General features: G+C 37.3%; 1 protein-coding gene across 1 annotated transcript in view; it reads right to left on the reverse strand.

The window, feature by feature from the left end:
* KCNH5 (potassium voltage-gated channel subfamily H member 5) overlaps positions 1–27,929 on the reverse strand; it is a 371,870-nt gene that overhangs the window by 270,713 nt on the left and 73,228 nt on the right. The window contains exon 7 of the mRNA XM_002753993.6: positions 1,387–1,813. Within this exon, the coding sequence (XP_002754039.1) occupies positions 1,387–1,813 (427 nt within the window). The remainder of the gene's footprint in view (positions 1–1,386; positions 1,814–27,929) is intronic.

Raw genomic sequence — 27,929 nt, forward strand, 5'->3', positions numbered from 1 at the left:
TAAAAGTAGTATAATGCTGAATACAGCATTTGACAAAACGCTGTCTTCTGAATTCATAAAGTACATTTTTGTCCGTATATCTTACCATTTTGGACACATAGGTATCAGTTTAATTAATCATCAGGCTCTCTCTCTGCGTGTAAGGACATTTTCCTGCTGAAAGCCTCTGGAGCAAACAGCACTTGGAATTCTCACTCTCCCTCTCACTGCAAACTCTAACCAGCAAATAGAGCCTGTGTGTTCTCGTTCCTATACCTATACAAGGGCATATTAGACAAACAGAAGCTAAACAACTGCCAACACTGATGCTTCAATAGCTTTCAGACATGCTACTATGGAAACCACCTGCTTAGACCCAAGATATTAACCTTTCATGGCCTAGCCAATGTCCCTGGACTCCAAGAACTTTTACCACCAATGTCAAAATCTAAGCCTCTGTAAGGTGGAATCTCAGAAAAGACGGCTTAGACAAAAAAAAAAAAAAAAAAAAAAATCATGATCCAAAGGCTTAAGAGGTGCTAATAAGGCTAATCACACCTTCAGTACAATCTTCTTAAGGTTACTCTAGGTACCAGAACTAGGCCTAGATAAGTCATTTAAGTCAACTTGAAGGCATGAATGATGGTGAAGTCTCCCTCAAGATCTTCAAAAGCAGCTTCTGTGGTATGTATTTCCTTTATGTTCTGGTCTTCTCTGGTCTTCTGATGCCATCCAGCCACAGTCTGAGTGCAGAGCACATGGTCTTGTGAGTACCAACAACTTGGTACTCAAGCATACATGTTAAATCCTAGACACTTCTCATTGCCGAATGGGCTTAATTTTAGCAATTCTTTCATTCTCTCAAACAGCCATATATTCAACCTAGAATGGCTATAACGAAGACTAGATTTATAAACCCTTTCTACTAGTCTTAATTATAAAAACCTATACAAAAAGTGTATCCTAAGGTCAACTTTAATTTAGGAATTCAGTATTAACTAGAATAATTATAAACAATATATCTTACATCAGAGCCAATATATCTCACATCAGAACATTAAAGATGAGGTAAGTCTGTGGGCAATTATGAGTGTAATTTAACACATCACCAACAAAACCTATAAAATCTACCAAGGTCAGGAATTCAAGTTCATCCACCTGTCTGGATGCTGGTCCCAGTTCCTTCGAGAGAGCTCTGCTGTGTACACACATTAATATGTTCTGAAGAGTAAAATATATTATTTTGCATTTCTATTTTCTAAGGTAGATTTAAGAAATCAATTTCATATAAGATGGATTAAATACCTGTCTGAAGACAAAGTAGTTCATTTCAATCCTATCTGAGATTGTAGCAAGGAAAATTGTCAATAATAATAATTTTTTAAGGAAAAGAATTAAAATACTTACAGCCAACCATCATCATAGCCACTGAAAACATCTTCTCCACATCTGTGGTAGGAGCTATGTTTCCAAATCCTATGGTTGTAAGGCTTGTCATGGTAAAGTAGAGAGAGGACACATACAGTGAATCCTTGCTGGGTCCTCCTTCCCATATCCCTGCACTGGTATTGTAGCGATATGGAGTCCCAATGCTCAAGGCCAGCTGGTAGAGCCAACTGTCTATTTGGATGGTGTTAGTGACTTCATCGATGACCTCGTAGTCTCCGATGCTATACCATATGCAGGCCAGCCAGTGCGCCACCAGGCCAAACACACACACCAGGAGCACGAGGACTGCTGCCCCATATTCCAGGTAATGGTCCAGTTTCCTAGCGACACGGCCAAGTCGTAAGAGACGCACCACTTTTAAAGAACTGAAGAGACTGCTGATTCCCTGAATTAAAAAAAAAAAAGACACATCTTCAGAAAAATAAAAAAAAGCCAGGAAACAATACAATGGCCCACCTTCCTAAGTTTAACCATCCATTCATATATTAAGAACATATATAAAATATAGGTCTGATATTAAGAAAACAAAAAAGTCAAAATGATAAACTTTAAAAAAAAAAAAGATTTCTTCCTACCCAGAAATTCACATTTGTGAATTATTAGATAAAACAGATTTTTATTAACTAAGAAATACCCAGTTTATTTTCATAAGTAGAATATAAATGGTGCAGAGAGAAACCAAAGATGAAAATTGCTCAAGTGTATTATATACAGAGTATAGAAATACGGGTGTTGAATTCAGACCTTTTATTGCCTTTTCCTGTAAAACTTTCCCTCTACTCTAAAAGGTTTCTTTTCATTTCTTGTTTTATGATAGCTACAAATAGCAAACTCTGAAAAAGGAAACTGTCTTACAGGCAATCAAACAGGAAATACTTTGGTACATGTGGGGGAAACGAACAAATAACATTGTTGGTTCCACTACCTCCCTCCTGCCACAATCATGAGAATCACTACATTTCTAGAGCTCCAAAAAAGTGAACAGAGCTGAACCTAAAATAGAGGTGTGGTCTACTAAATCCTATTCATCCTCTAGCAAAAGCCACTGAAAATAACACTAAAAAAAGAACCACAGCCAAAAAATTCATATTTTGTTGAGAAGCTTAAAATAACAAATAAGGGATTATCCAAATCTAAGCACAGCATAGGCTTTCTTAAATCATTGAAAGTCCCAAAGTTACTTTTTGGAAGCATGTAAGAGGCCACCTGCAGAGGTAGAAGAAGTTCATTTCTGATGCAGTTCACAAAATAGGCAGGGAGGAAGAATAGAGTCGTGATCCACGAAGCCTCTCATGCAGTCATCACCAGCAAATCCATTCGTGTCCATGACTTTCTTACTGCTAATCCTGTCTCCCAGAATGTAGACAAGAAATCTAATATAACTTACTCTGACATGAATTCTGACCAGCAAGGAAGAATTTGTTGTTGCAGTAGAACAGACATATATTAATAAGACTCTAATAATGCATGGTAAAGTTCCTGACAGGTAAGAAAGAAACACTCAGCCAGGCTCAGTGGCTCATGCCTGTAATCCAGTACTTTGGGAGGCCAAGGCAGGTGGATCATCTGAGGTCAGGAGTTCAAGATCAGCCTAGCCAACATGACAAACCCCATCTCTACTAAAAAATTCAAAAATTAGCTGGACTTGATGGTGGGTATCTGTAATTCCAGCTACCTGGGAGGCTGAGGCAGGAAGAATTGCTTGAACCTGGGAGGCAGAGGTTGCAGTGAGTCAAGATCACACCACTGTACTCCAGCCTGGGCAACAGAGTGTGACACCATCGAAAGAAAGAAAGAGAGAAAAAGAGAGAAAGAGAGGAAGGAAAGAAGGAAGGAAGGAAGGAAGGAAGGAGAAAGAATCTGGTTTGTGACACTATATTCTATAAGGCAGTATGTGTTTGAAATTTTTCATAATGAAAATTTAAAAGAGAAAGATAACAAAGAGAAATAGAAACAAAGGAGTAACAGGGTCCTCCTGCCAGGTTTTTGCCTCAACTTCAATTTCCTTAGGCCTACCTCTATTTCAGTTGAAACTCTCAAATATTGTGACATATATACAGGCTAAAAACAAATTCCCAATTCACTTTAACACTTGGGGGAAGAAAAGATGCTGAACTTTAGGCAGTTAAAAAGGGCACAATTGATAAAGAAGACAAATTTGTGTAATTCAGTGACATGAGATGATGGAAGGTAGGAAGAGTCAAGAAAGCTTGAAGGCATTCAAAAATGGAACTGTGTAATCATTAACAAGTAATACAAAAATAAGCATTTATTGAGCACTCCTATATGCCAAGCTCTGGGATGAGCCTTGGGAATACGAAGATAAATAAGCCTCGCTTCTGCTGTAAAGAAATGCATAATAGAAATACATGAAAAACTCAAACAGAATTCAATGCAAAAGTAAAAACAATGTTGTTATAGGTAATGTTTTCTGCTTAGCTCCAACTTTTAAAGTAACTGTCGGACTTCTGTTTAAATACTACATAGAAAAGTCATTTCTACTACCTGAATTCTGTTCTCTGAAAAATAACTAAAAGCAAGAGAAGGAAAAACAAAGAGAAAGTCTTCACCCCATTCAAACTAAGAAAGCCACCACAAACCCCAACTAGAATGAGACCAGTTAGGATCTACTAGAATTAGGTTCAAATGGTGGGAAGACACACATCCCTCATCTCTAGCAAGCAGATTGCTCCAAAAAGAGGTGACCCATCCTGACAGGCACCTGCTCTGGACTCTGCTTCCTCAAAAGCACATTTTCTAATATTCAGAAATAGTTTAACACTACTTAAATATTATAAAATGTTTTATAACCTTAAAACATAATAAAACATTAGTAAATATACATACTTGATATACATACATAAAGTATACATGAAATATTAGTAAATATACTATACACAAATATAATTTATAAAATAAAATTTCATATATATTTGATATACATATAAAGTATATATATATATTGGTAAATATACTATATAAATATAAAATATTAGTAAATATACTATATATATATCTCTGTCTCTCTCGAGCATTATAGACTCTCTCTGCCATAAGTTCTACGGCACCACTTTCTCTTAGTTTTTAGCCAATCCTCCAACTGATGCCCTCTCAAAATCCCTTTCTAGGGCTATCCTTCTCCATGCTTCTATTTCATGTTAGGACTCTCATGCTTGCCCTCAGTCCTCTTCTGGTTCATCTACTGCTCAGGTTTCAACCATCTTCTATATATGAATGATTCCCAGGGCCACTTACACACACACACACACACACACAAACATACACACACCCTCTCTCCTGAGTTTTTGCTACTAAGCCAAATGCCTGCTATACATTTCCACTTGGATGTCCCACAGGTATCCAAAAGTGGTCCCAAAGAGAACCCCTTGCTTTTCCCAAATCAGTTATCTCCTATCATAGGAATGACATCATTATCCACCAGTCACTCAGACCTGAGGATAAGCGTCAACCTTTCCCATTTCCTGTCACATGTAGCTGCTTATCAAGTCCTGAGGATCTCACCGCTCAAAGTGTCTTAGTGCTCAAAATGTAGCTATTTAATAAATCTCTCAAAAAATTTTCCTTCTTTTCCATTCCCATAGCCTTGTTTTGGTCATGATTTCTTGGTTTTTATTCACTTTCGTGGCAGGGACTGCCTCTCCATCAGCCATCCCACCTCTATTCTTGCTTCCTCTACTTCACAGATCACACTATAAAGGCTATCAGTCTCATAGTTTTTTAAATGCACATCTGTCTAACTATGTCCCTCTCTAATGTAAAATCCTTTCACGTTGGCTTATCGCCTATAGGAATAAATATTAATTTCCAACTATGACATGCAAACCCCATCAAGACTTTGTACCTGTCTACCTGCTCAGCATCTCTCCTGCCAATTCCTCTGCCTTCTCTCTAGGTTGCTGCCATTCTCAGATAGGAGTAATTCCCAGAAGGTCCATGCTGTTTGATGCTACATTACATTATAAAAAGGCATTACCAGCCTTTTTAAAGACTTCTTTCCCCCACTCTCTCAGTCATTAGGATCTTTACGTACAGTTTATGACACTCTCCCTTCCATGTGCACTTCCCTGATATCTTCTGCATCTGCCATCTTTATTATCATATTTTCCCCCATCCCCCACTGGGAGAATTAGGTGTCCTTCCTTTTGTTATCATACAGTTTCTACATGTCTCTATTATAACAATTATCACTGTCACACTTATTACAAGTCTGTTTGCATGTATGATATCCCAGGAAACTCTAAACTCCTTAAGGAGCATATCTACTGTCATTTACAAAGCTGGCATATGGCAATATGTTAAGCAGTCAATAATTCAATAAATGAAAGAATTAACTTTTGTTAAGCAAATGCTGGGGGTGAATTTTGGGGACTTTGGTTAATTACAAACTCAGAATGAATTAACAGTATAATGCAGAGAACAAAACAGTCAATGTAACTTTAGGTTGCATTAATAGAGTATGTCATTGAGTATAAAAGAGAAATTCTCCCTAATCTCTCCATTGACTAGGTGTATTACCTTATTTTCATGCTGCTGATAAAGGTGTACCCAAGACTGGGTAATTCATAAAGGAAGAGGTATAATGGACCTACAGTTCCACGTGGCTGTAGAGGCCTCACAATCATGGAGGAAGACAAAAGGCACATCTTACATGGCAGCAGGCAAGAAAGAATATGAGCCAAACAAAAGGGAAAACTCCTTGTAAAACCATCAGGTCTCATGAGACTTACTACCACGAGAACAGTATGAGGGAAAATACCCCTGTGATTCAATTATCTCCCACTGGCTCCCTCCAACAACATGTAGGAACTAAGGAAGCTACAATTTAAGATGAGATTTGGTGGGGAAACAGCCAAACCATATAAGAGAGGTCACACATATAAGAGATGTGTGATAGGTCACATATATAATAGATCAGTTGAATATGTTCATCAGATCACATTCACTGCCCAAAAATACCCTCAAAACTCAATTCTATTAGGAAATGTGAAAAGAACTGGAGAAAGGAAGATTGGGGCAGGGCACTATTTATATTTAAATACACAGTGCATGGATGAGAACTGAGCTCACTCTGTACAATCCTAATGTGGGTAACCTGGAAAATAGTTGGAGCTACAGGGATAGAAGAATGCAACAAAGATTTCAACAAGCCTGTGCCACACACTTCTAAGTTGTTAACCAATAGGAAAGTCAGGTCATTTATTGCTACTTGGAAAAGAGACATGGCAATAAGAACATTGAGTATTTACTACCTGCCACGTACTACTCTAAGTGTTTTCTTTGTATTCACTGATTTAAAATTCAGAACAATCTTAGGTGGAACCTATCATTAAAGCATGGCCTAGAAAGTTAAAAATAATTAGACTAAGTTCACTTCGATAGTAAGAGGAGGATCCCAGATTCACATACAAGCAGTCTGTCTCCAGAATCTTCCTTCATTCATTCTGAAAGGCTCTATACCTAGAGTAGAATGTGTAATTTATCCAAGTACATGAATACCTGCAATATTGTCTTAAACATGAGCATTCTCTACATGACTAAATAAAAGAGACTGAATACCCAGCCTCCTCTTTCCCCCACTCAATCACAGCAATGGCCCACAGTAGGGGCAGGTGTAGGCCCTGGAACTAATATCTATATAGTCTGCAGTTCTCTAACATGGATCAACTCATTTTGTTTTCATAATAGGAGGATTCCTACCTATGTTGTTCATAGGAGGACACGGAAGCTCAGACAGGTTGAATGAACTGTCCGAAGACACAGCCAGCAAGGAATGGAGTTATCACTTAGACCTAGTCCTTCAGATTCTGAGTGCATTTCTCATAACCAACCACTCTGCAGCCTTCTGTCCTTACCCTCAATCTATTCTACATCATTGCTACAATATTAATCCTCCTGAAATGTAGCACTGAGCATATCCTCCAAGGGCTCATCACAGACATTAAGCATAATCTCTTGACCAGGCCTTCAATGCCCACAATCCCATCTCTGTCTATGCTGCCAGGTCATTTCCCTCTATGGTTCTGCATAGCCCCAGTGCTCCAATCAAACCAAACTCCTTTTTGCTCCCAAACATCATATTGAGCAAAAGCAGCTAGACACAAAAGAGTATATACACTATACGAGTCCACTTCTGAAGAGTTCAGACGTAGGTAACACTACTCTATGAGGTTAAGTGAGCATAGCGTCTCCCTTTGTTGGGAGAGGAGCAGTGACTACAAAAGGCATGAGGAGACCTTGGGGTTCAGGAAATATTTTGTTTCCTAATATTACTACTAACCACTAAGTGTGTTCACTTTGTGAAAATTCTTTCTGCTGTACACTTAAAATTGGTATAATTTTCTTTAAGTACATCATATTTAAACATCAAAAAAAAGGTTATAGAAAACCCAGGAGTCACTGATGTGTTATTAAGCTAACATTTCAACACAGTACATGATTCAGATTAATAATTTCTTACTCATCATATGATATTTGATGGGGGGGCAGGAAGTCATATCCATCACTGTATCTAAAATAAGAGATTTGTCCTTATTTTATGATTCACTCTCATAACCTTTAGATTGGGCCACAAATTGTATTTAATTCCTGTTGACAATTTTAATTTCACTCATATGATACTCCTGGACAGTTTTAGAGGTTGATCCTCCAAAAATGCCCTTCTTATGTATTTCCACCTTTTTTATAAGAATGTTCTGATGCTGTACTTTTTACCAGTCTTATCTATTCATTGATTTACTGCTTCATTTCACTCCAAACTTTCTAATTCTTCTTTGCCCTCCTCTGCACTCCAGTAGCTTTCTGCCTCTATCCCAACCTCTGAGCTCTTAGTACTTGGGGTTCCACTGTGGAAGAGAATATCAAACACATCAAGTGCATAACAGAACACAGCAGGGTGAATGGAGAACTTTCAGCCACCAGCCTTCCACTTTTCTAGCCAATTTCCTTACTTGACAAGCCCCTCCGGCCATAGTAGCACAAGGGACAGTATCCGGGAGACACCTCTGTGCCATTAACTCTTTAAGTTACTTTTGTGGATTCCGCATTAAAGAGAGGTGAGATGTTATCAGCATAAAATGATACCTTGCAGTAATACAGCCATCCAAAATATAAATCAATTCTCTCATTTGATTGTCACTAATAACAGTAGGTATTAGTGAATATTCCTTCCTATTTTCTTCAACTAGTCCAAGGACACATGACAATTAAGTGGAGATGAAAGAGCAGGAATACAGACTTGTAATATCCAGTTGCATGGTTTTTCACCTACACTTTGCATTCTCACCATACAATGTTGTGGTAGATTTTTTTTTTTTTTTTTTTGAGATGGAGTTTTGCTCTTGTTACGCAGGCTGGAGTGCAATGGCGTGATCTTGGCTCACCGCAACCTCCGCCTGCTGGGTTCAGGCAATTCTCCTGCCTCAGCCTCCTGAGTAGCTGGGATTACAGGCACATGCCACCATGCCCCACTAATTTTTTGTATTTTTAGTAGAGACGGGGTTTCACCATGTTGACCAGGATGGTCTCGATCTGTTGACCTCGTGATCCACCCGCCTCGGCCTCCCAAAGTGCTGGGATTACAGGCTTGAGCCACCGCGCCTGGCCGATAGATTGTTTTAAAAACATCGTTGTGTTTATTTTTCTCCCTGTATCCATACCCCTCTGCAATGTTACTTGTAATTCCTCCCATCAAGAGATAGGGTCTATTTCCTAGCTCTTAAGTCTGAACAGACTTTAAGACTTGCTTTGGCCAACAGAATGTGATATAAATGATTGTACCAGATCCAAACCTAGACCTCAAAGGCCTTGCATGCCTCCACTTGTGGTCTTGGAAACCAGCCCAGCGGCTGTGTGAACCAGACTCATTAGGCTTTCGGAGATGAGAGACCACAGGAGCATCCCTTTGACTCATGCATTTTAGCCATCCTAGAATAGTCAGGCCCTAGTCAACTCAGTGGCTGACCACAGATGCATGCGTGAACTTAGTTGACATAAGCCAAACCTAGCCCAAATCAGCAGAACCACCCAACTGAACTGCAGACTCATGAGTTGAGTAAATTATGGTGGTTACTATCCGTAAAGCTTTAGAGTGATTTGATTTGCAGGAAAAAAGAGATAACTGATAAAAGTGCAAGAAAAGTGCAAATGTTACATGTTTATGAGCACAGAATTTCATATTTGTGTGAAATAAGACTAGGACAGTATAGATATTGAGTTAATACAGAGATCCCATTTTAATATGACATTATCCCACATAGGTAAGATATGGGTATGTAAAGTAAGATTTAATATACAATTGGTGGGTTTTCTTTATCTGTTATATTCAGAAATATGTGGCTATTATGCTTTGCATGGATTGATGCCAACAAATAGTCCATGAGAATAAAGAACTCAAAGTTATTACTTCATATATCTTATAAATATTTCTAAAAGCCAATCTCACCTAAACCTTAACATCACCCTGGGTGATATCCATAGAGATATCACCCTTCCAATAACCTGGCCTGGGAGTTTCTTCACCAATTCATCTCCACAACCTTTCCACTTCTCCTCAGACACCCACTCTCATGATCGTAATCTAAAATTTGTTATATTCCAGAACTTTCTCCAGCTCTGAACTTTTTAATTGAATCATCCTACCATCTGATCATAGCTGCTTCTCAGTCAAGATCAATGGTCCAATTACACCAACTGCAAAAGTAGTTTATCCTTACTGATCCAGTGATAGTCTACCTTTCCCCAGTTTATTAACCCTCTTCATTCTCTACCTTTTTTCTTATACAATCCCATAATTTCAATAACATCAATGCCCTAAATCCCTTATCATCTCTGTCTTTTCATTATCCCTACTATCAAAATTCAAGTCCTGGCTCAATTACCAACTTTCTTCACATCTTTATTATGAACTGCTCAAGAAAGTTATACAGTAGGTTCCACTATAAATTCATTATCATCACTTTAAATATATCTGTCCACTACCTAGCAAGTTTCCTGGTTTTCTTATAAATTTACCTACTCACTATATTTCAAGACTTCTCTACTCAAAAATCCAACCATACCCCCTTCAACTATATCTTTCCCATAGATATTAAAACATCTCATGTCCCTCTCATTAAGAAAAAAACTTAATACGCCTCCTCACCGTCCTCAATCAGCTATCTGACTAAGCAAATCAGAAACCAAGAAGTATCCTTGCCATCCCTTTCTCTGGCATTACCTCACCCAACCTATCTTAAAATCCTGTTAAAATTTTAGAACAACATTTTATCATGGAAAAGCTCAAATGTACACACACCCATACAAAACAAATAGCGCAATAATTCCCCCATTTACCCATAACTCAGCTAGAATAATTATTAACTCATCACCACCCTTGTTTCTTCTACATCTTTTAACAGCAAACTCCAGGCCCCATTGGATTGTTTTGAAGCAAATTCAAAATGTATAGTTTTGTCCATAAATACTTCAGGATGTGTCTCTAAAAGACAACATACTTTTTAATTCAATAAACCTATCACCCATCATCACACCTGAGAAAACCTAACATGGCTTCTCAAAATCAGTGAATATCCAGTCCACTCAATGCCCACCCTCTCTCCATGTGGTTTCTTAAAATCAGGGCCAACGGAAGTCCACAATTTGTGCTTTGCTAATGTGTCTCTTAATCAAACATTTCCCTCTCCTTTTTTTAAATCTGTTGAAGTCAAATTTATTTAAAAAGAAAAAAAAAAGATTGATTGTCCTATTGAGTTTCCTAAATTCTAAATTCTGGTTTTACATCATTATGGTGTCACCAATATAAACCTCTGTTCTTCCACTTTCCTATAAACTGGCAGTTAGATTTGGAACTTGTTCTGACTCAGGTTCCATTTTTTAAAACATTTGCAATAATATGTTTTTATCAATACATAATTTTAACTCCTAACTGTCTCTCAAATTTATCTACTTCTCTCCACCTCCGCAGTCATCACCGTAGATGACGCTACTAGCATCTCTCTCCTCTCTCTATAGGAGTTTCCTAAGAGTCAAGGCATTTGTTAAACCCATTCAATCTGTTCTGAACACTATATAAGAGTTACCTTTTCAAAATCACTGCTACTTTAAAATCATCTTACAGCTTCAAATTGTTCTAAAAATCTGTTCTGTTTATATAGTCTTGCACGGTCTACTCCAGGCTTACCACTCTAGCCCCATTCTCTTCTGCTCACTCTCCATGCAACTTTTAATTCTTTGAATTTGTCATTCTCCCTCAAACACAGGGACTATGCACTTGCTGTTCTTTCTAAATCAAATGTTCTATGACTCTTTCATGCCCCTCCTTTAGCCTAGTTGGCTCTAACCATACTCAAGATTCTAGCTCAGTTACCACTTCCTTAGGGAACTTTCCCTTCCTCATTTACATCAGGTCATTTCATTACATAATCTGCCATGACCATGTACATTCCCTTCATAACACTTGTCTCTTTATGATTGTGCATGTGTATCATGTTTTGTTCATTATTTTATCCCTAGCACACTCCAGCACTCTTGGGAACACAGTGTGAACACAAATATTGATTGAAAGAATGAAAACATTAAAGAATAACCTAACCAATGCATAAATCTCATAATAATTTCTGATTCCTCCAGAACTGATACCACAATCAAAAATAAATAGCTGCTTAATTTTTATGGGTATTACCACATCAGGCAACAGGATAGAAACTACATAACAATAATAAGCTCTGTTTCATAACTATTGAGCCCTTACTCTAAATAGATTTTATACATGAATAATTACATAGTCCATTTCCATTTCCTTTTGTAGAGTGCAATTTAAAGTCTGAAAGAAAATTGCAAACTACATTTGTTATCTGAACCTTTAACCCAGATGACAAATTATATTGCTTTTTTTCCTTTTCAGAACTCACTTCTCCAACTCATGCTACCAAGAGCTCTATGGGGAAACAAACCTAATTACTCCATAGATTAGCCTGCATCCCTCAGTAGAAGATCTGAATTTAAATAACTTGTGCATAACACCTGCATAAGCCAATTCATATTCTTAGTGAGACACAGTGGCATACATGGCCAGGCAGACAGACAAACAGAGAGATAAGGAATGAGCACCTATTTTCAGCTATATCCATAAATGTACCAACTTTTAATATGCTTCTTTTTGTGGAAAGACTTTCATTTTTGTATCCACCAGGTCCACAGTGAATATAAAGCTTGACCAAAATATGTACCCTTCAAAGAGGTGTATTGCCTAAAGCCCTGATTTTGTTTTTCAAACATTATGATATATGTACAAGCAAACCAAACTGGGGATGCTTTAAATCCTTCTTCAATAATTTATTGTTGCCTTTAGAATAAAACCCTAACTCCTTAACACAACCTACCCCTGCCTACCTCTTCAGTCTCACCTTGTGCATCTGTCTTCTGCTCTCTACACTCTGTTCACATAGGACTTCTTTCCTACCTTAAAAAATATATTCTCTCTCACCCAGGGGATCTTCAAACATGCTGTTTAAACCAGTCTCCCTACCCACCAACCATTTCTTTTGCCTGGTGAATTCCTACACATCTTTCAGGTCTGGGCTTAAAAATATAACCCCCTCAGAGAGACTTCTCCTAACTATCCCCATCCCTGAATAGGTTAAGACTCTTGTTTTATAGCATAAATAATTAGTCCAAGAAGTGATACAGGAATAGGGTAACAGGCAATGAGAGTTGAAGCAGAGTAAGACTGAAGTGGCCATGATGGGCTATGTAAGCATAAAGACAAAGCAACATAGAAGAAAGACTAAGTGTACTTGTCAGGGCTCTCCAGAGAAATAGGACCAACAGGACATGATGAAAATGAACATGGAAATGGAGGTGCAGATGAAGATGGATATAGGGACAAGGATGAGGATGGAGATGGAGATAGAGATGCAGGTGGGGGTGGAGGTGGGGGTGGGTGGGGTGGGGGGGATGGGGATGGGGATGGTGATGGGGATGGGGATGGGGATGGGGATGGGGATGGGGATGGGGATGGGGATGGGGATGGGGATGGAGATGGAGATGGAGATGGAGATGGAGATGGAGATGGAGATGGAGATGGAGATGGAGATGGAGATGGAGATGGAGATGGAGATGGAGATGAGCATGCACCCAGCCATCCTGAATCTTCTATGAAAACTAAAATGTTGAAGTTGTATTTTTACCTTCAAATACAACCTCGTTGTTTTAGCCCTTTGGCCAGGACATCATTTTGTTTGTCAATGCCACATACACTTGCCTGATATTTAATTGCATTTGATCAGCAATGCTGACCCTAATCTAGATATAAAGCAGTGCTGGAAATCATTCACTATCTTTGCTGCAATAGCATGCAACAAAACTGCAATGGATTAATCAAAACCAGAAACTGCAAATACCTGCTGGAAGAACTTATGGAGTAGAGTCATGAAAGATTTTAAAGGCTTCCTGGGGATCGATGGAGAAGTTAGGAAAATAATTCACACAGCAAGACAAGTTAGTGAAGAAGAATTTGCCAACATACTTGATGAAGTGGAAGAACATATTGCAGGCCATCAGAAGTGCTAACAAATGAGAAACTAGAAGAACTTATTGAGTCACCTACAGAGGAAGGGGAAATTGAAGCAGAACTAGTAATGTGGGAACTATGGTAAGCTGTTGAAGTGTTTCAAATTGTACAGAAAATAATGGACAAAATTATGGAATATGATCCTCAGATGAAACAAAGTACTAATGTCATCTATATGATCAACAAAAGAATACAATTTCTATAGCAACATTTTAATGAGTTTAAAAGAGACAATAATTTCCAATTACAGTGTTCTTCCAAAAGTTTTAGCAAAAAAAAAAAAATTCAACTATCAAGGATCCCCAATATTGACATTATCTGCTCCTGCTCCTGATATCCAACCATCTTAATGTCCTTATGGCTTGATGATCCAGGATCACCTGAAGAATGTAATCCTCTTCTGATATATTATCAGAATATCAGCAGTAGCCTAATGCTATGTCACAATGCCTGCATCATTGACCCTGCTTATCATGTAGGCATGTTATCATCTCACGTCATCATAAGAAAAAGGGTAAGTATAGTAACAATGAGACGTTTTGAAAGAGAGCAAGCACATTCACATAACTTTTATTACAGTGCATTGTTAAAATTCTTCTATTTTGTTATTATTAATTTTCTTCCTGTACCTAATTTAGAAATTAAACTTTATCGTAGGTATGTTTGTATAGAAGAAGGTGTAATATACATTGGGTTCAGTATCATCTGTGGTTTCAGGCCTCCACTGGGGATCCTGGAGTGTGTACCTATGGATAAAAGGGAATAATTGTATATAGATATAGATATTTAGGAAGAGAGAGATTTATTGTGAGGAATGAGCTCAAATGATTATGGAGGCAGAGAATGTCCACAGTCTGCCATCTGCAACCTGGAGACCCAAAAAAGCCAATAGTTCAATTCAAGTCTAAAGGCCTGAGACCCAGGCCAATGGTGTAAATTCCAGCCTAAGGGGAAGACAAGATGAGATGAGATGTCCCAGATCAAATAGTAAGGCAGAAAAAAGAAGAGAATTCCTCTTTCTTCCATCTCTTGTTCTATTCAGACCCTCAAAAGATTGGATAATGCCCATCCACATTGGGGAAAACAATCTGCTTTACTGAATGTCCTGATTCAAGTGTTCATCTCAGCAAGAAACAGATACACCCAGAAACAATGTGTAATCTGAGCACCCCAAGGTCCAGTCGAGACAAAATTAACCAACATGGTAAGAAATTCAATCAGTCAAGAAAAGAAAGAAAAGCATATAGACAGAGTGAATGAATCACATTGGTGGTAGAAAACTCAAGTAAAGATCTACAAAGCCTAAGAAAATAGAAGGGTGAACAGTCATGTCCTCCAAAATAATTTTCTAAAAGCGTCCCTTTTCCAAAAATTTTAATAACAATATATGATAATTGGAATGTTAAGGCTATAAGAAAAAGACACTGGAGAAAACAACGTCAAAGAGAGACTGTGAGACATAAGAAGAAGGTGTTCAAAGAGTAGCTCCATATCCTTTTCCTCACTTCCCTATACTATGGCCCAGCTCCTTCCTTCTTTCAGGCCCACTTCCCTAATAGAAATCGGCTGTGCCTTGGGCCAAGTTCCCCAGAGCTACCTTGGTCCAGGGCCATACATTAGGTTCTAAGGTATCACTGATATTTTTGTTATGTGCTGAAAAATGTCCATCCTTACACTAAATCTTCCATCCCTTGAAGTCACTTGAGTCTCTTTCCTTTGCAACTAAAAAGAAATCCTAACCAACAGCTACATTTAGCCCACTACATGCTTTTCTACATGATTCACCTCTTCATCATCCCAGTCATTATTTATATTCTATTGCCTCTATTATTTTTATTTGTAGAGCATATTGCTAGCTGAAATTAAACACACACACACACACACACACACACACACACACAATTTTTAATTGTCCATGCATACTCACTGTCTGTTTTTCCCCCACTAGAATATTAACTCTGACCAAGATGACCTTAACTTGGCTTCTTCTTCCTAAGTCTAGGACCCTGAGTTCCCTTTTCTTAGAACATTTACTTTAGAAAACTTTGTGTTTTAAATTCTTTTTCTGCCTCTTTCAGAGGAAAATCTTCTCCCAGCCTCTTGCCAGTTTTAAAACTGGCAAGAGGAATGTCATTCTCAAAGGCTTTCAGCATATTCCTTTGGAATATAATCATCAAGAAAGACAGTGCCTCTATTTCTTAATGTCTGTAGAAAGGTAGATTTCAAAATTTGATAAGCACCAATTATCAAATGATTGGATGACCTTATCATATTGACCAACATCGCCACCACTTGTTTCAGCAAAGTTGTTCAATCCCTCTCCCCTACTGCAAAAATCTCTCTCTACTATTGCAATGGTATTAAATAAAGTCTTTCTTTCTGTTTTTAACAAATGTTTGGTGTAATTTCTCTTTAACAGTTTTATGAAGCTTGGGGACAATTTGTGTGCTTGTTCACTGCTAGATACCCCATTACTTATCATAAGGAGTAGTTTAATATGTGTGTGTGTGAGTGTCCGTGTGTGTGTGTGTATATATAAAATACATGTACATATATTATGCATGTATATATATACATATACACACATATATTGAGGTGAGAAGATGAATAAAATCAAGTAAGGGATTTTTTTTTTCATTTAAAGGATGACATTCAGAGAAGAGCAAATCCTTCTTAAGCCATTGCTATAGTTTGCTTGTGGCTTGTCCCACCAAAACTCATGTTGAAATTTGATACCCAATGTGGTAGTGTTAGAATGTGGGGACTAGTGGGAGGCATTTGAGGCATGGGAGTGAATCTCTCACAAATGTCTTGGTACCATTCTCATGGTAGTGAGTGAGTTCTCACTCTCACAAGACTTGATTCATTCACATAGGAATGGATAAGTTCTTGCAACAGTAGATTGTCCTAGAGCCAGGACAATGTTTGGGTTTTGTCTCTCCTCGCATGTCTGCTTGTCCTTTGACTTTCTCCACAAGGTTATGATGCAGTGTGGAAACCCTCCTCAGAATCCAAGGTCATGCTCTTGAACTTCCTAACCTGCAGAACTGTCAGCTAAATAGACTTCTTTTCTTTATAAATTACCCAGCCTAAGGTACTCTGTTATGAAGTAAGACAGCCATCCCTGGATATTTCTGAATGTACCACCACATCTCAGAACTCACACCAAATAGAGTCATTCATAACACTAGAGAGCAGAAATTTAACAACTGAGCTAGTGATCAGTTCTAGTGATATATTTATCATATGCACTGGCAAGGTTCCGTACATGGAGACTGTATATTTCCTAAAAATAATTACTTTCTTTGCCAACATAGATAAGATGTCATTAAATAGATGGTCTTTTTAAAAACTTGTTAGATTTTAATACTGAAGGCAAGAAGAAGTGATTCTAAAATTCCAGTAGCATCATAGTGAATATAAAATTGAGCAAATCTGAAAGTCTATAATTTATGGTAAAATAATTTTTGCATGAGTTTCCATAATCTAGACCTACTGTGACAAGACAATTGCAACATCTGTAAAAGCTCAGACAAAAGCTTTTAAGCAAGGCCATTCTCTACTCAGTGTAATCCTGTGTATAAATATGAAAAAAACAAAAGATGGCTGATTTTCCTGACACAATTACCCAAAAACAAATGCATCACAATGGGAACTAGCATCTTCTAGGAAAATGTACACTAGGCATTTGATCATAAAGTCTGTATCTGTAATACTGATCAACTAAACATTCAAACACTACTGTCAGAGATCATGCTTGTTTATCAGCAGACAGAAGGGCACAGAATAGAAATCACTGCTCATCAGAAGGGTAGTATTAGCATCCTCTTCCATGGGCATAGACTTCATGGTAGTTTATGGAGCAGTCCACAGAGCTATGCATCCCATGCCCTGTCTCCCTAGGAGGACCGCTCAAAAGTGAGGAAAAAAAAGACTCAGTCAGCATGTACTGGAACCATCATGACTTAAAAGCCTTGAGAAATAGTCTGATCTCGCCACCACCACCACTCTCACTCAGCCTGGACACTGAAAACTAAAACTTTATCTTGTTGTCTACATTAGAATGACTTTGTACTATTCCTATGTCTCCCTCTTTCTCCAGGACTCTCCTGCCCAGAAAAATGGTTTGATTTTTTTTTTTATCACAGGAACTTTGCAAAGACCTATTAACTCTTTAGTGAAAAGTATCAGCAGACAGTTTATGTCCTGAGATTCTTTGAACTGTGTCCCTCAAAATTCTTGCCTTGCTGTTTCCTCCAATCCCAGGCTTTTGTATCAAATTCTTGAACTTTACCCAGTTCTAATAAAGCCCAATCCTCTAGCCTCTCCCTGTTTTTAAAAACTCACCTTAAATCAAACTTTCTATTTTCAATTCATACTGTGCTTATCTTTCCTGCTCCGAGGACACCACCAGACACCACCAGAATTTTGCATGGCAGTGTTCCCTCTTCCTGTGGTAAGCAATAAATTCAACTCAGCTTTGTCTTTTTAACAGGTTTTGTAGGTAATATTTGAGGATATAGCTTTTGACAGCCTCATGCTTTACCTAATCTAATACTTCTAATAACAATGCCACCGGCATAGGTTTCAGAGTCCCACAAGAGATATGCTCATATCTGAGGGAACTCTGAAAGTTCCATCAATCAAGGAACCCATCACTATTGTGTCCTTATTAAAAGTTCCTCACAGTCTAGATGCAATTTACTGAGGGATTTTTTTTTTTTTTTTTTTGGAGATGATGGTCCTGCTATGTTGCCCAGGCTGTCACAAACTCCTGGGCTCAAGCAATCCTCCTTCCTCTGCCTCCCTGAGTACTGAGATTAGAGGCATTAGCCACCATGCCCAGCCATTTTTAAAAACACAAGTAATATTGCCTAGAAACATAAATGACGTTTCCTTCATCAGTTCCCAGGGAAACAAAGGAAGACTGCTAACGAAAGGTTAAACTCTCAAGCAGAAGAAATAATTTTGTTAACCCTTTACTAAATATACAGCAATACTTCTTAAAGAAGAAGAAATTCAGTACAAAGACGAACATGTTCTTTATAATTAGTGTGTGTTGTGCGAAAGCAGTGACATCACAGAATAAAATGAGCATTAAAATGGCTACATGGAGTAGGGATGAACTCCACTGGAACTTCCCCAAAAGCAGAGTAACAAAATGACGATTTCCCAAGCATGGGGATAATTACTGCACAGAAAGACAACAAACAGTAACCTCTATGCAAGTATTCATAATTAGCTAAGGTAAAAACTGTTTAATAGTTATAACATGCAAATTCCAATATATTTCAACCTTCTTTGCCTCTATGTTAGAATCATCCCCTGATGCCTAACAATAGGAATAATTTACCATGAATGAAGATCAGTATGGATAAAAAAAATTTTATGTAAACAAGAAAATCAAATAAAGGAACCTCATTGCTATCCTCATTGCTTGTTATTTCCTATCCTCTCAAAGCTAATTTCCTCAGTTAGACAGACCACTTTGTCTCTGTGGAAACTCACACAAAGGAATGCTCCTCCAACATCACCAAACTTTTCAAATCTAAGAAGAACATCTATCTTGAAATCTGTGTATTACCCAATCTTGATGACATTCTCTACCAATGCGAGCCAGAAAAAGAAATTAAAAGCTTTGACGATAGCCATCATGTTCCAATTTGGAACTTGAGACTGACTCTTACCCTTTCTCTAAACTTCTTCCCTATCCCTCCTTCACCCTGACCCCTCCTTTATTTACACCCTTGAATAGTTTGTGAAAAAGTTTTTCCCTCCAAGTAGAAGGTAGGTATCTGTTCAGAGACTGTATCTTGTTCTCCTTTGTATTTATTTGTCCACGATACTTTGCACTCCCAATGGGAGATCACAGCTTGGAGGTATAACCCTAACATAATCCTTAAACATGTGGGGAAAACTGGTAGGGCAGGTCATCTGACTGGAAGATTATTGACATGAGAGCATAAGAATACTCATGGACTGTAATCCCAGCACTTTGGGAGGCCGAGGCAGGTGGATCATGAGGTCAAGAGATCAAGACCATCCTGGTCAACAAGGTGAAACCCCATCTCTACTAAAAATACAAAAATTAGCTGGGCATGGTGGTGCGCACCTGTAGTCCCAGCTACTCGGGAGGCTGAGGCAGGAGAATTGCCTGAACTCAGGAGGCAGAGGTTGCAGTGGGCAGAGATTGTGCCATTGCACTCCAGCCTGGGTAACAACAGTGAAACTCTACCTCAAAAAAAAAAAAAAAGAATACTCATGGAAAGGAACTCATGAGAGAAAATGTGAACATAGTGGTCAAAGGCTATGCCCTAACATCCGTGAGGAGAAAAAGTTTAGAGCACAGCTAAGATTGTGCCACAAAGGCTTCCTTTGGCCATATCTTTCCCATTATTAACAAAAAGCAGGTATAGTTAGGAAATGTGATATGCCTCATTCACCTCCATAGAAATATTTGTAGTGTGGCAATTAGTCGTCAGGCATCTTGCTAGGTACTAAAAATCCAAGATGAGTTAGAAAGACGAGTCTCTGCCTTGAAGGAACACAAGATCTACCTTTGATTCTTCCAAAATCAAGCATAATACCTCTTAGCTCTCTAAAGATCTTTGCTGGATTTGAATTCTTGAAGTATGATTAAAGGATGGTAAATAGGGTCACCAACACACCTTCCCTGAGCCTATAGATGAAAGACAAGTATGGATCAGCTACTAATTCGATACTCCACATAAATATAAATAATTTTTAAGTTGTTATTACAATCACTTTGCTTATTAAAAGAATAGAAGTCATACAATGTCTGCTTTCAGGCCATAATAGAATTAAATTAGAAATCAATAACAGAACAATATCTGAAAAATTTCCAACTACTAGGAGATTAAATAACACACTTTCAAATAACACAGGAGTCAAGGAAGAAATCTCAAAAGAAATTTAAAGTAATTTGAACTATATGAAAATGAAAATACAATTTAACAATGTGTAGGACAGGAAATAGCAAAAGCAATGCTTAGAGGGAAATTTATAGCTTTGAATGCATATACTAGAAGAGACAAAAAGCTAAAATCAAAAATCTAAACTTTCACTTTGCAAACTAGAAAAACAAGAGGAAGTTAAATCCAAAGTAAGTCAAAGAAAAGCAATGATAAAAAAAAAAAAGAAATAAATGAAATGAAAATAGGGGAAGAGAGATCCAAGAAGCAGCACTGTAGGTCCCAGTGAAAGCACAGAGAACGAGAGGATGCCACACTTTCAGATGAATTTTTGTTGCTCACGGACCAGGAGATTCCCAGGGGAGGAGCCCCACGGGTCGCCAGCGCGACTCTTGTGGCCAGCACGGCAGTTCTTGGTGCAGAGTAAATGGGACTGGGTCCCATTTTGGTCGACGTTTGGAGCTCTGGGAAGGCAGAGTCGCCTATTCAGCTGATTGAAAAAGGGACTCAAGAAGGAAGCCAGACCGGAGATTCCCAGGCAGAAAAGCACCACGAATTTTAATGCCACTGTTTTAGCTGGCACAGTGGGTTGCTCAGATTCCAGCCCTGAGAATCAACAAGGGACATCCACTCAGAGACCTAATTTGAAAAGTCAGTAATTACAAAAACGACAGGTGGATAAATTTACAATAATGGGAAGAAACCGGAGTAAAAAGGCTGAGAATACTCAAAATCAGAACGCCTCTCCCTCTACAGGGGATCACAGTTCCTCATCAACAAGGGAACAAGGCCTGATGGAGAACGAGTGCGTTCCATTAACAGATTTAGGCTTCAGAAGGTGGATAATAAGAAACTTCTGTGAGTAAAAAGAACATGTTCTAGCCCAATGTAAAGAAACTAAGAACCTTGAAAAAACGTTTGATGAAATTCTAACGAGAATTGACAATCTAGAGAGGAATATAAGTGAATTAATGGAACTGAAGAATACAATACAAGAACACTGCAAAGTATGCACAGGTTTTAACAGTCAAATTGATAAGGCAGAAGAAAGGATACCAGAGGTCGAAACCAACTTTATTAAATGAAACAAGAAGACAAGATTAGAGAAGAAAGAGTAAAAAGGAATGAGCAAAGTCTCCAAGAAATATGGGACTATGTGAAAAGACCTAATTTACGTTTGATAGGTGTACCTGAATGTCATGAAGAGAATTAATCCAAGCTGGAAAATATTCTTTGGGATATTATTCAGGAAAACTTTCCTAACCTAGTAAGGCAGGACAATACTCAACTTCAGGTAATATAGAGAGCACCACAAAGATATTCCTCAAGTAGAGCAACCCCAAGACACATAATCATTAGATTCACCAGGGTTGAAATAAAGGAGAAAATTTTAAGGGCAGTTAGAGAGAAAGGTCAGGTTACCCATAAAGGGAAGCCTATCAGACTCACAGCAGATCTCTCAGCTGAAACCCTACAAACTAGAAGTGAGTGGGGGTCATTATTCAATATCCTCAAAGAAAAGAATTTTCAACCCAGAATCTCATATCCAGCCAAATTAAGCTTCATAAATGAAGGAAAAACAAAATTTTTCACAAACGAGCAAGCACTCAGAGATTTCACCACCACCAGGCCTGCTTTACAAGAGCTTCTGAAAGAAGCACTATACACAGAAAGGAACAACCAGTATCAGTCATCCCAAATACTTACCAAAAGGTAAAGAGTATCTCCAAAATGAAGAATCTATATCAACTAATGGGCAAAATAGCCAGCTAGCATTAAATGACAATATTAAACTCACAAATATTGATATTAATCCTAAATTTAAATGGATTAAATGCCCCAATCAAAGACACAGACAGGCAAATTGAATAAAAAGTCAAAACCCATCGGTTCACTGTATCCAGATCCATCTCATAAGCAAGGACACACAAAGACTCAAAACAAAGGGTTGGTGGAAGACTTACCAATCAAATGGAGAGGAAAAAAAACAAAAAAAAAGGGAGTTGTAACTTTGGTCTCTGACAAAATAGACTTTAATAGTAACAAAGACTAAAAGAAACAAAGAAGGATATTAGATAATGGTAAAAGGATCAATGCAACAACAGGAGTCAATGATCATAAATATATATGCATCCAATATAGGAACACCCAGATACATAAGACAAGTTCTTAATGACTTATAAAGAGACTTGGACTCCCACACAATAATAGCAGGAGACTTTGACAACACATTGTTAATATTCAATGGATCAACAAGATAGAAAATTAACAGGACATCTATGATTTGAACTCAGACCTGGAACAAGTAAACTCAGTGAATATTTATAGAATTCTTCACCCCAGGTCCACAGAACATACATTTTTCTCAGTATCACATTACACCTACTTTGAAAGTAACCACATAATTGGAAGTAAATCACTCTTCAGCATTTGCATAGCACTTCACAGACTTAAATGAAATATTGGTTGGCTGTTTGTTATTTTCTTCCCTTATTCCTTCCTGTCTCCACTGTTAAGCACAACCATTGGCATAAAAGAGGTTTTTAATACCTATTTTTAGATTGCATTCTAGCCTGGGCAATAGAGCAAGACTCCTGTTCTCTCTCCCCCTTTCTCTTTCTCTTCCTTTCTTTCAAAAAAAGAAAGAAAGAAAGAAAGTGCAGATTAGTCAGCGTACCCCCAAAATGTTAAGGAAGAAAATAAGCTAACTTGGGAAATTGAGCGGGAGACATCTAAGAGAGAATTTTGTTTGCCCAGAAATTTACTAGGGATTCTTTCTTTCTTTCTTTTCCTTCCTTCCTTCCTTCCTTCCTCCCTTCCTTTCTTTCTAAAAAAAGAAAAAGAAAAAGAAAATAGGACATACATTTTAAAAAATCAACAAAGCTAAAAGCTGGTTCTTTGAAAGGATTTTAAAAAATCAGAAAACCAAATACCACATGTTCTTACTCATAAGTAGGAGCTGAACAGTGAGAGCAGATGGACATGGGGAGGGGAACAACACACGCTGGGGCCTGATGGGGCAGTATAGGGGAGGGGGGGGAGAGCATCGGGAAGAATAGCTAATGCATGTGGGGCTTAATACCTAGGTGAGGAGTTGATTGGTGCAGCAAACCACCATGACACAAGTTTACCTATGCAACAGCCCTGCCTATCCTGCACATGTATCCTAGAACTTAAAATAAAATTTTTTTTGACTGGGCACAGTGGCTTATGCCTGTAATCCCAGCATTTTGGGAGGCCAAGGCAGGCAGATCACCTGAGCTCAGGAGCCCAAGACCACACTGGGCAACATGGTGAAACCCTGTCTCTACTAAAATACAAAAAATTAGCCAAGTGTGGTCACACACACCTGTAGTCCCAGCTACCAGAGAGGCTGAAGCACAAGAAACACTTGAGGTCAAAAGGCAGAAGTTGCAGTGAGCTGAGGTTGCACCATTGCACTCCAGCATAGGTGACAGAGTGAGACTCCATCTCAAAAGAAAAAAAAATTTAAATCAATAAGCCTCTAGCCAGGCTAATGAAACAAGAGAGAGAGAGAAGATACAAATTACTAATATTAGAAATGAAAGCAGGACACCACTACAAATTCCATGAATATTAAAAGGATAATTAAGAAATACTATGAACAACTCTGCCCACAGATTTGATAAATTTGATAATCAAATAAACCAAACCCTTGAAAGATACATCTGCTAAGACCCACACAATAAAAAAATAATCTGAATAGAACTACATCTATTAAGGAAATTGTATCAATAATTAATAACCTTCTAAAAAACAAAGCATCAGGCCCAGATAGGTTCACAAGAGAAATCTATCAAACATTTAAGGAATAAATTATACTGATTTCCTACAATGTTTTCCAGAAGGTAGAAGCAGAAAGCATACTTTCTTATTCATTTTATGAGACCAGAATTACCCCAATACCAAAGACACTACAAGAAAAGTACAAACAAATATCTCTCATGAACATAAATGTAAAAATTCTCGACAAAATGCTAGTTTTGTTAGTATTAGATTTTAAAATTTTAATCTAGCAATGTATTTAAAAAATTATACACTGTGACCAAATGGATTTGGTTGTAGTTATGCAAGGCTGATTCAACATTTGAAAGTCATTTAATGTAATCCATCATATCAACAAGCTAAAGGAAAATGACATGATCATATTAATGTATGTAGATAAATCATTTAACAAATCCAACATCTATTCATGATAAAATACTCTCAACAAACTACAAGCAGAGAGGAAATTCTTCAATATAATAAAGAAAATCTACAAAAATAACCCTACAACTAACATCACAGTGAAGAGTGAAAAAAGAGTGAAAAACTAGAAGCTTCCTACTAAGATCAGGAACACAGCAAAGATGTTCCCTCTATTACTTCTTTTCAATATCGTCATGAAAACTCTAGCTAATGCAATAAAACAAGAAAAAGCACATTTATTGGGAAGGAAGAAATAAAAATGTCATTGTTCACAGATGTTTATCTATGAGATGAGATGATTATGTAGAAAACATGAATAAATTGACCAAAAACCATGAAACTGATAAGTAATTATAGCAAGGTTCCAGGTCACAAGGTTAATACACAGAAGGCAATTGCTTTCCTGTACACCAGCAAGGCACAAGTAGAATTTGAAACAAAAAACATAATGCCATTTATTTTAGCACCCCCACAAAATACATAAATGTAAATATAATAAAATGTGTACATGATCTGTATGAGGAAAACTACAAAACTGATTGAATATATCAAAGAAGAACTAAATAAAGAGATATTTCATGCTCATAGGTAGTAAGAGTCAATATTGTCAAGATGTCAGTTCTTCTCAAAATGATCTAGAGACAATGAAAACCAAATCAAAAGCCTAGCAGGTTATCTTGTGGATACCAGTAGACTGATTCTAAAGGTTATGTGGACAGGTGAAAAATTCAGAATGGTCACTACAATATTGAAGTTGAAGAGCAAAATTAGAAGACCGATGCTACATGACTTTAAGAGTAACTATAAAACTAGAGCAATAAAGAGAGTGCGGCATTTGTGAAAAAATGGACAGATAGATGAACTGATCAGAATAAAGAATCCAGGAATAGACCACATAAATATAATCAACTGATCTTAGCAAAGGTGAAAAGGCAATGCAATAGAACAATCTTTTCAACAAATAGTGATGTAACAACTGGATATCCACATTTTTTAAAAAGTAAATCTAGTCACAGACCCTACACCCTTCACAAACTTTAACTCAGAAGGAATCATATAAATATAAAATGCAAAACTATAAAACTTAGAGAAGATAACATGGGAGAAAATCTAGATGACCTTGAGTATGACAGTAACTTTTTAGATTCAACACCAAAGGCACAACCCATGAAAGTAAGAATTGATAAGCTGTACTTCTTTAAAACTTAAAATTCTGCTCTTCAAAAGTCACAATCTAAGGAATGAGAAGACAAGTCACAAACTGAGAGAAAATATTTGCAAAACACATATCTAATAAAGTACTATCATCTAAAATATAAAAAGAATTCTTAAAACAATTAAAAACAACCTGAGGAGAAAATGAACAAAAGATCTAGACACACATCTTACCCGAGAAGATATTCCTGTGAGACTATAAGAAAAGATGTTCAGCAACATATGCCATTTGGCAATTGCAAATTTTAAAACATCAAAACAGATACATTAAAACAAATACCATACACATCTATTAGAATAGTCAAATTCCAAAATACTAACACCACTGAATGTTGGCAAGGATGTGGACCAACAGAAATTCTGTTTCATTGTTGATTGTAATACATAATGATCCTGCCACTTTGAAAGACAGACAGTTTGAAAGTTTTTTACAAAACTAAACATAGTCTTACCATATGATTCAGAATCATGTTTCTTGGTATTTACCCAAATTTGTTTAAAACTTACGTCCACATATAAACATGCACATGAGTGTTTATAGCAGCTTTATTCATAATTGCCAAAACTTGGAAGCATCCAAGATGTTCTTCAGTAGGTGAATGAATAAATAAACTGTGATATATCCAGGCATCACAGTGCTGATAGATCATTCAGCACAGGAAAAAAAAAAAAAAGCCATCAAGCCTCTGTAAGCCAACTGTATTAAATAACAATTTCTAACATGCTATTCTTTCTAGAAGGTCTGAGATGGTAACAAAAAAGGGGCAAAGAGGATTTTAGACTGACAAAAGTCATAAAGCCTAGACGCATGATTAGCATCTTTGATTTCCTATGCTTGCTTAAATGACTAGATCGGAAATAAACATTATTAATGTAATTATATAGGATAAAGTGAAATAATGCACGTGGAAGCTTGACAAGCATAATTCATGATAAAACAATAATTTAGAAAATTGTTTTCCATAAACTTTTCAGAAAATTAAGAGTATTTATATACTTCCACTTAGCAGTTATCGTTCTATTCATTCTTCCTCCTAAAGCAATGTATGAGTAATCTTTTCCCAATTTCATTTTTTTGACCTACTTTAAATGTTTATCACTTAAGACCAGTCATTATCATCAAAATTCCCCATGTATCATATTTCCTAAATCCTCCTATGCTACCAAACAGTGTGTTATCTGCAGCTGCTCCATCTTTGCTGATGTTCTATGGCTCAGCTCCCTCTAATCTTGCAGAAATTAAGCTTCCTGAACCTCCCAAAGCTGTATTCAAATGCATACTACAAAGAAGCACAATCCTATTCTTTGAATTCTTAGTGACAACATTCTTTTACCCCCTGTATCCAGCTTTTAGAAAATTTATGATCCTTCTTTTTAAATAGAACACTGTCTTTAATGGAATCTGTCTTTTATGCCTCATGATTTTCTTAAAGAATCACATATTCAGTTCATGAATTCCTGGTAACCAAACTACCTTCAGAGAGCATGTCGACAATCTTGAAAATAAAGAATGTTATTAAGTCTTCTAAGTCATTCTGCACTTACATCATTTAAAA

Source organism: Callithrix jacchus, chromosome 8, assembly GCF_049354715.1.
Source record: "Callithrix jacchus isolate 240 chromosome 8, calJac240_pri, whole genome shotgun sequence".
Taxonomy (NCBI): domain Eukaryota; kingdom Metazoa; phylum Chordata; class Mammalia; order Primates; family Cebidae; genus Callithrix; species Callithrix jacchus.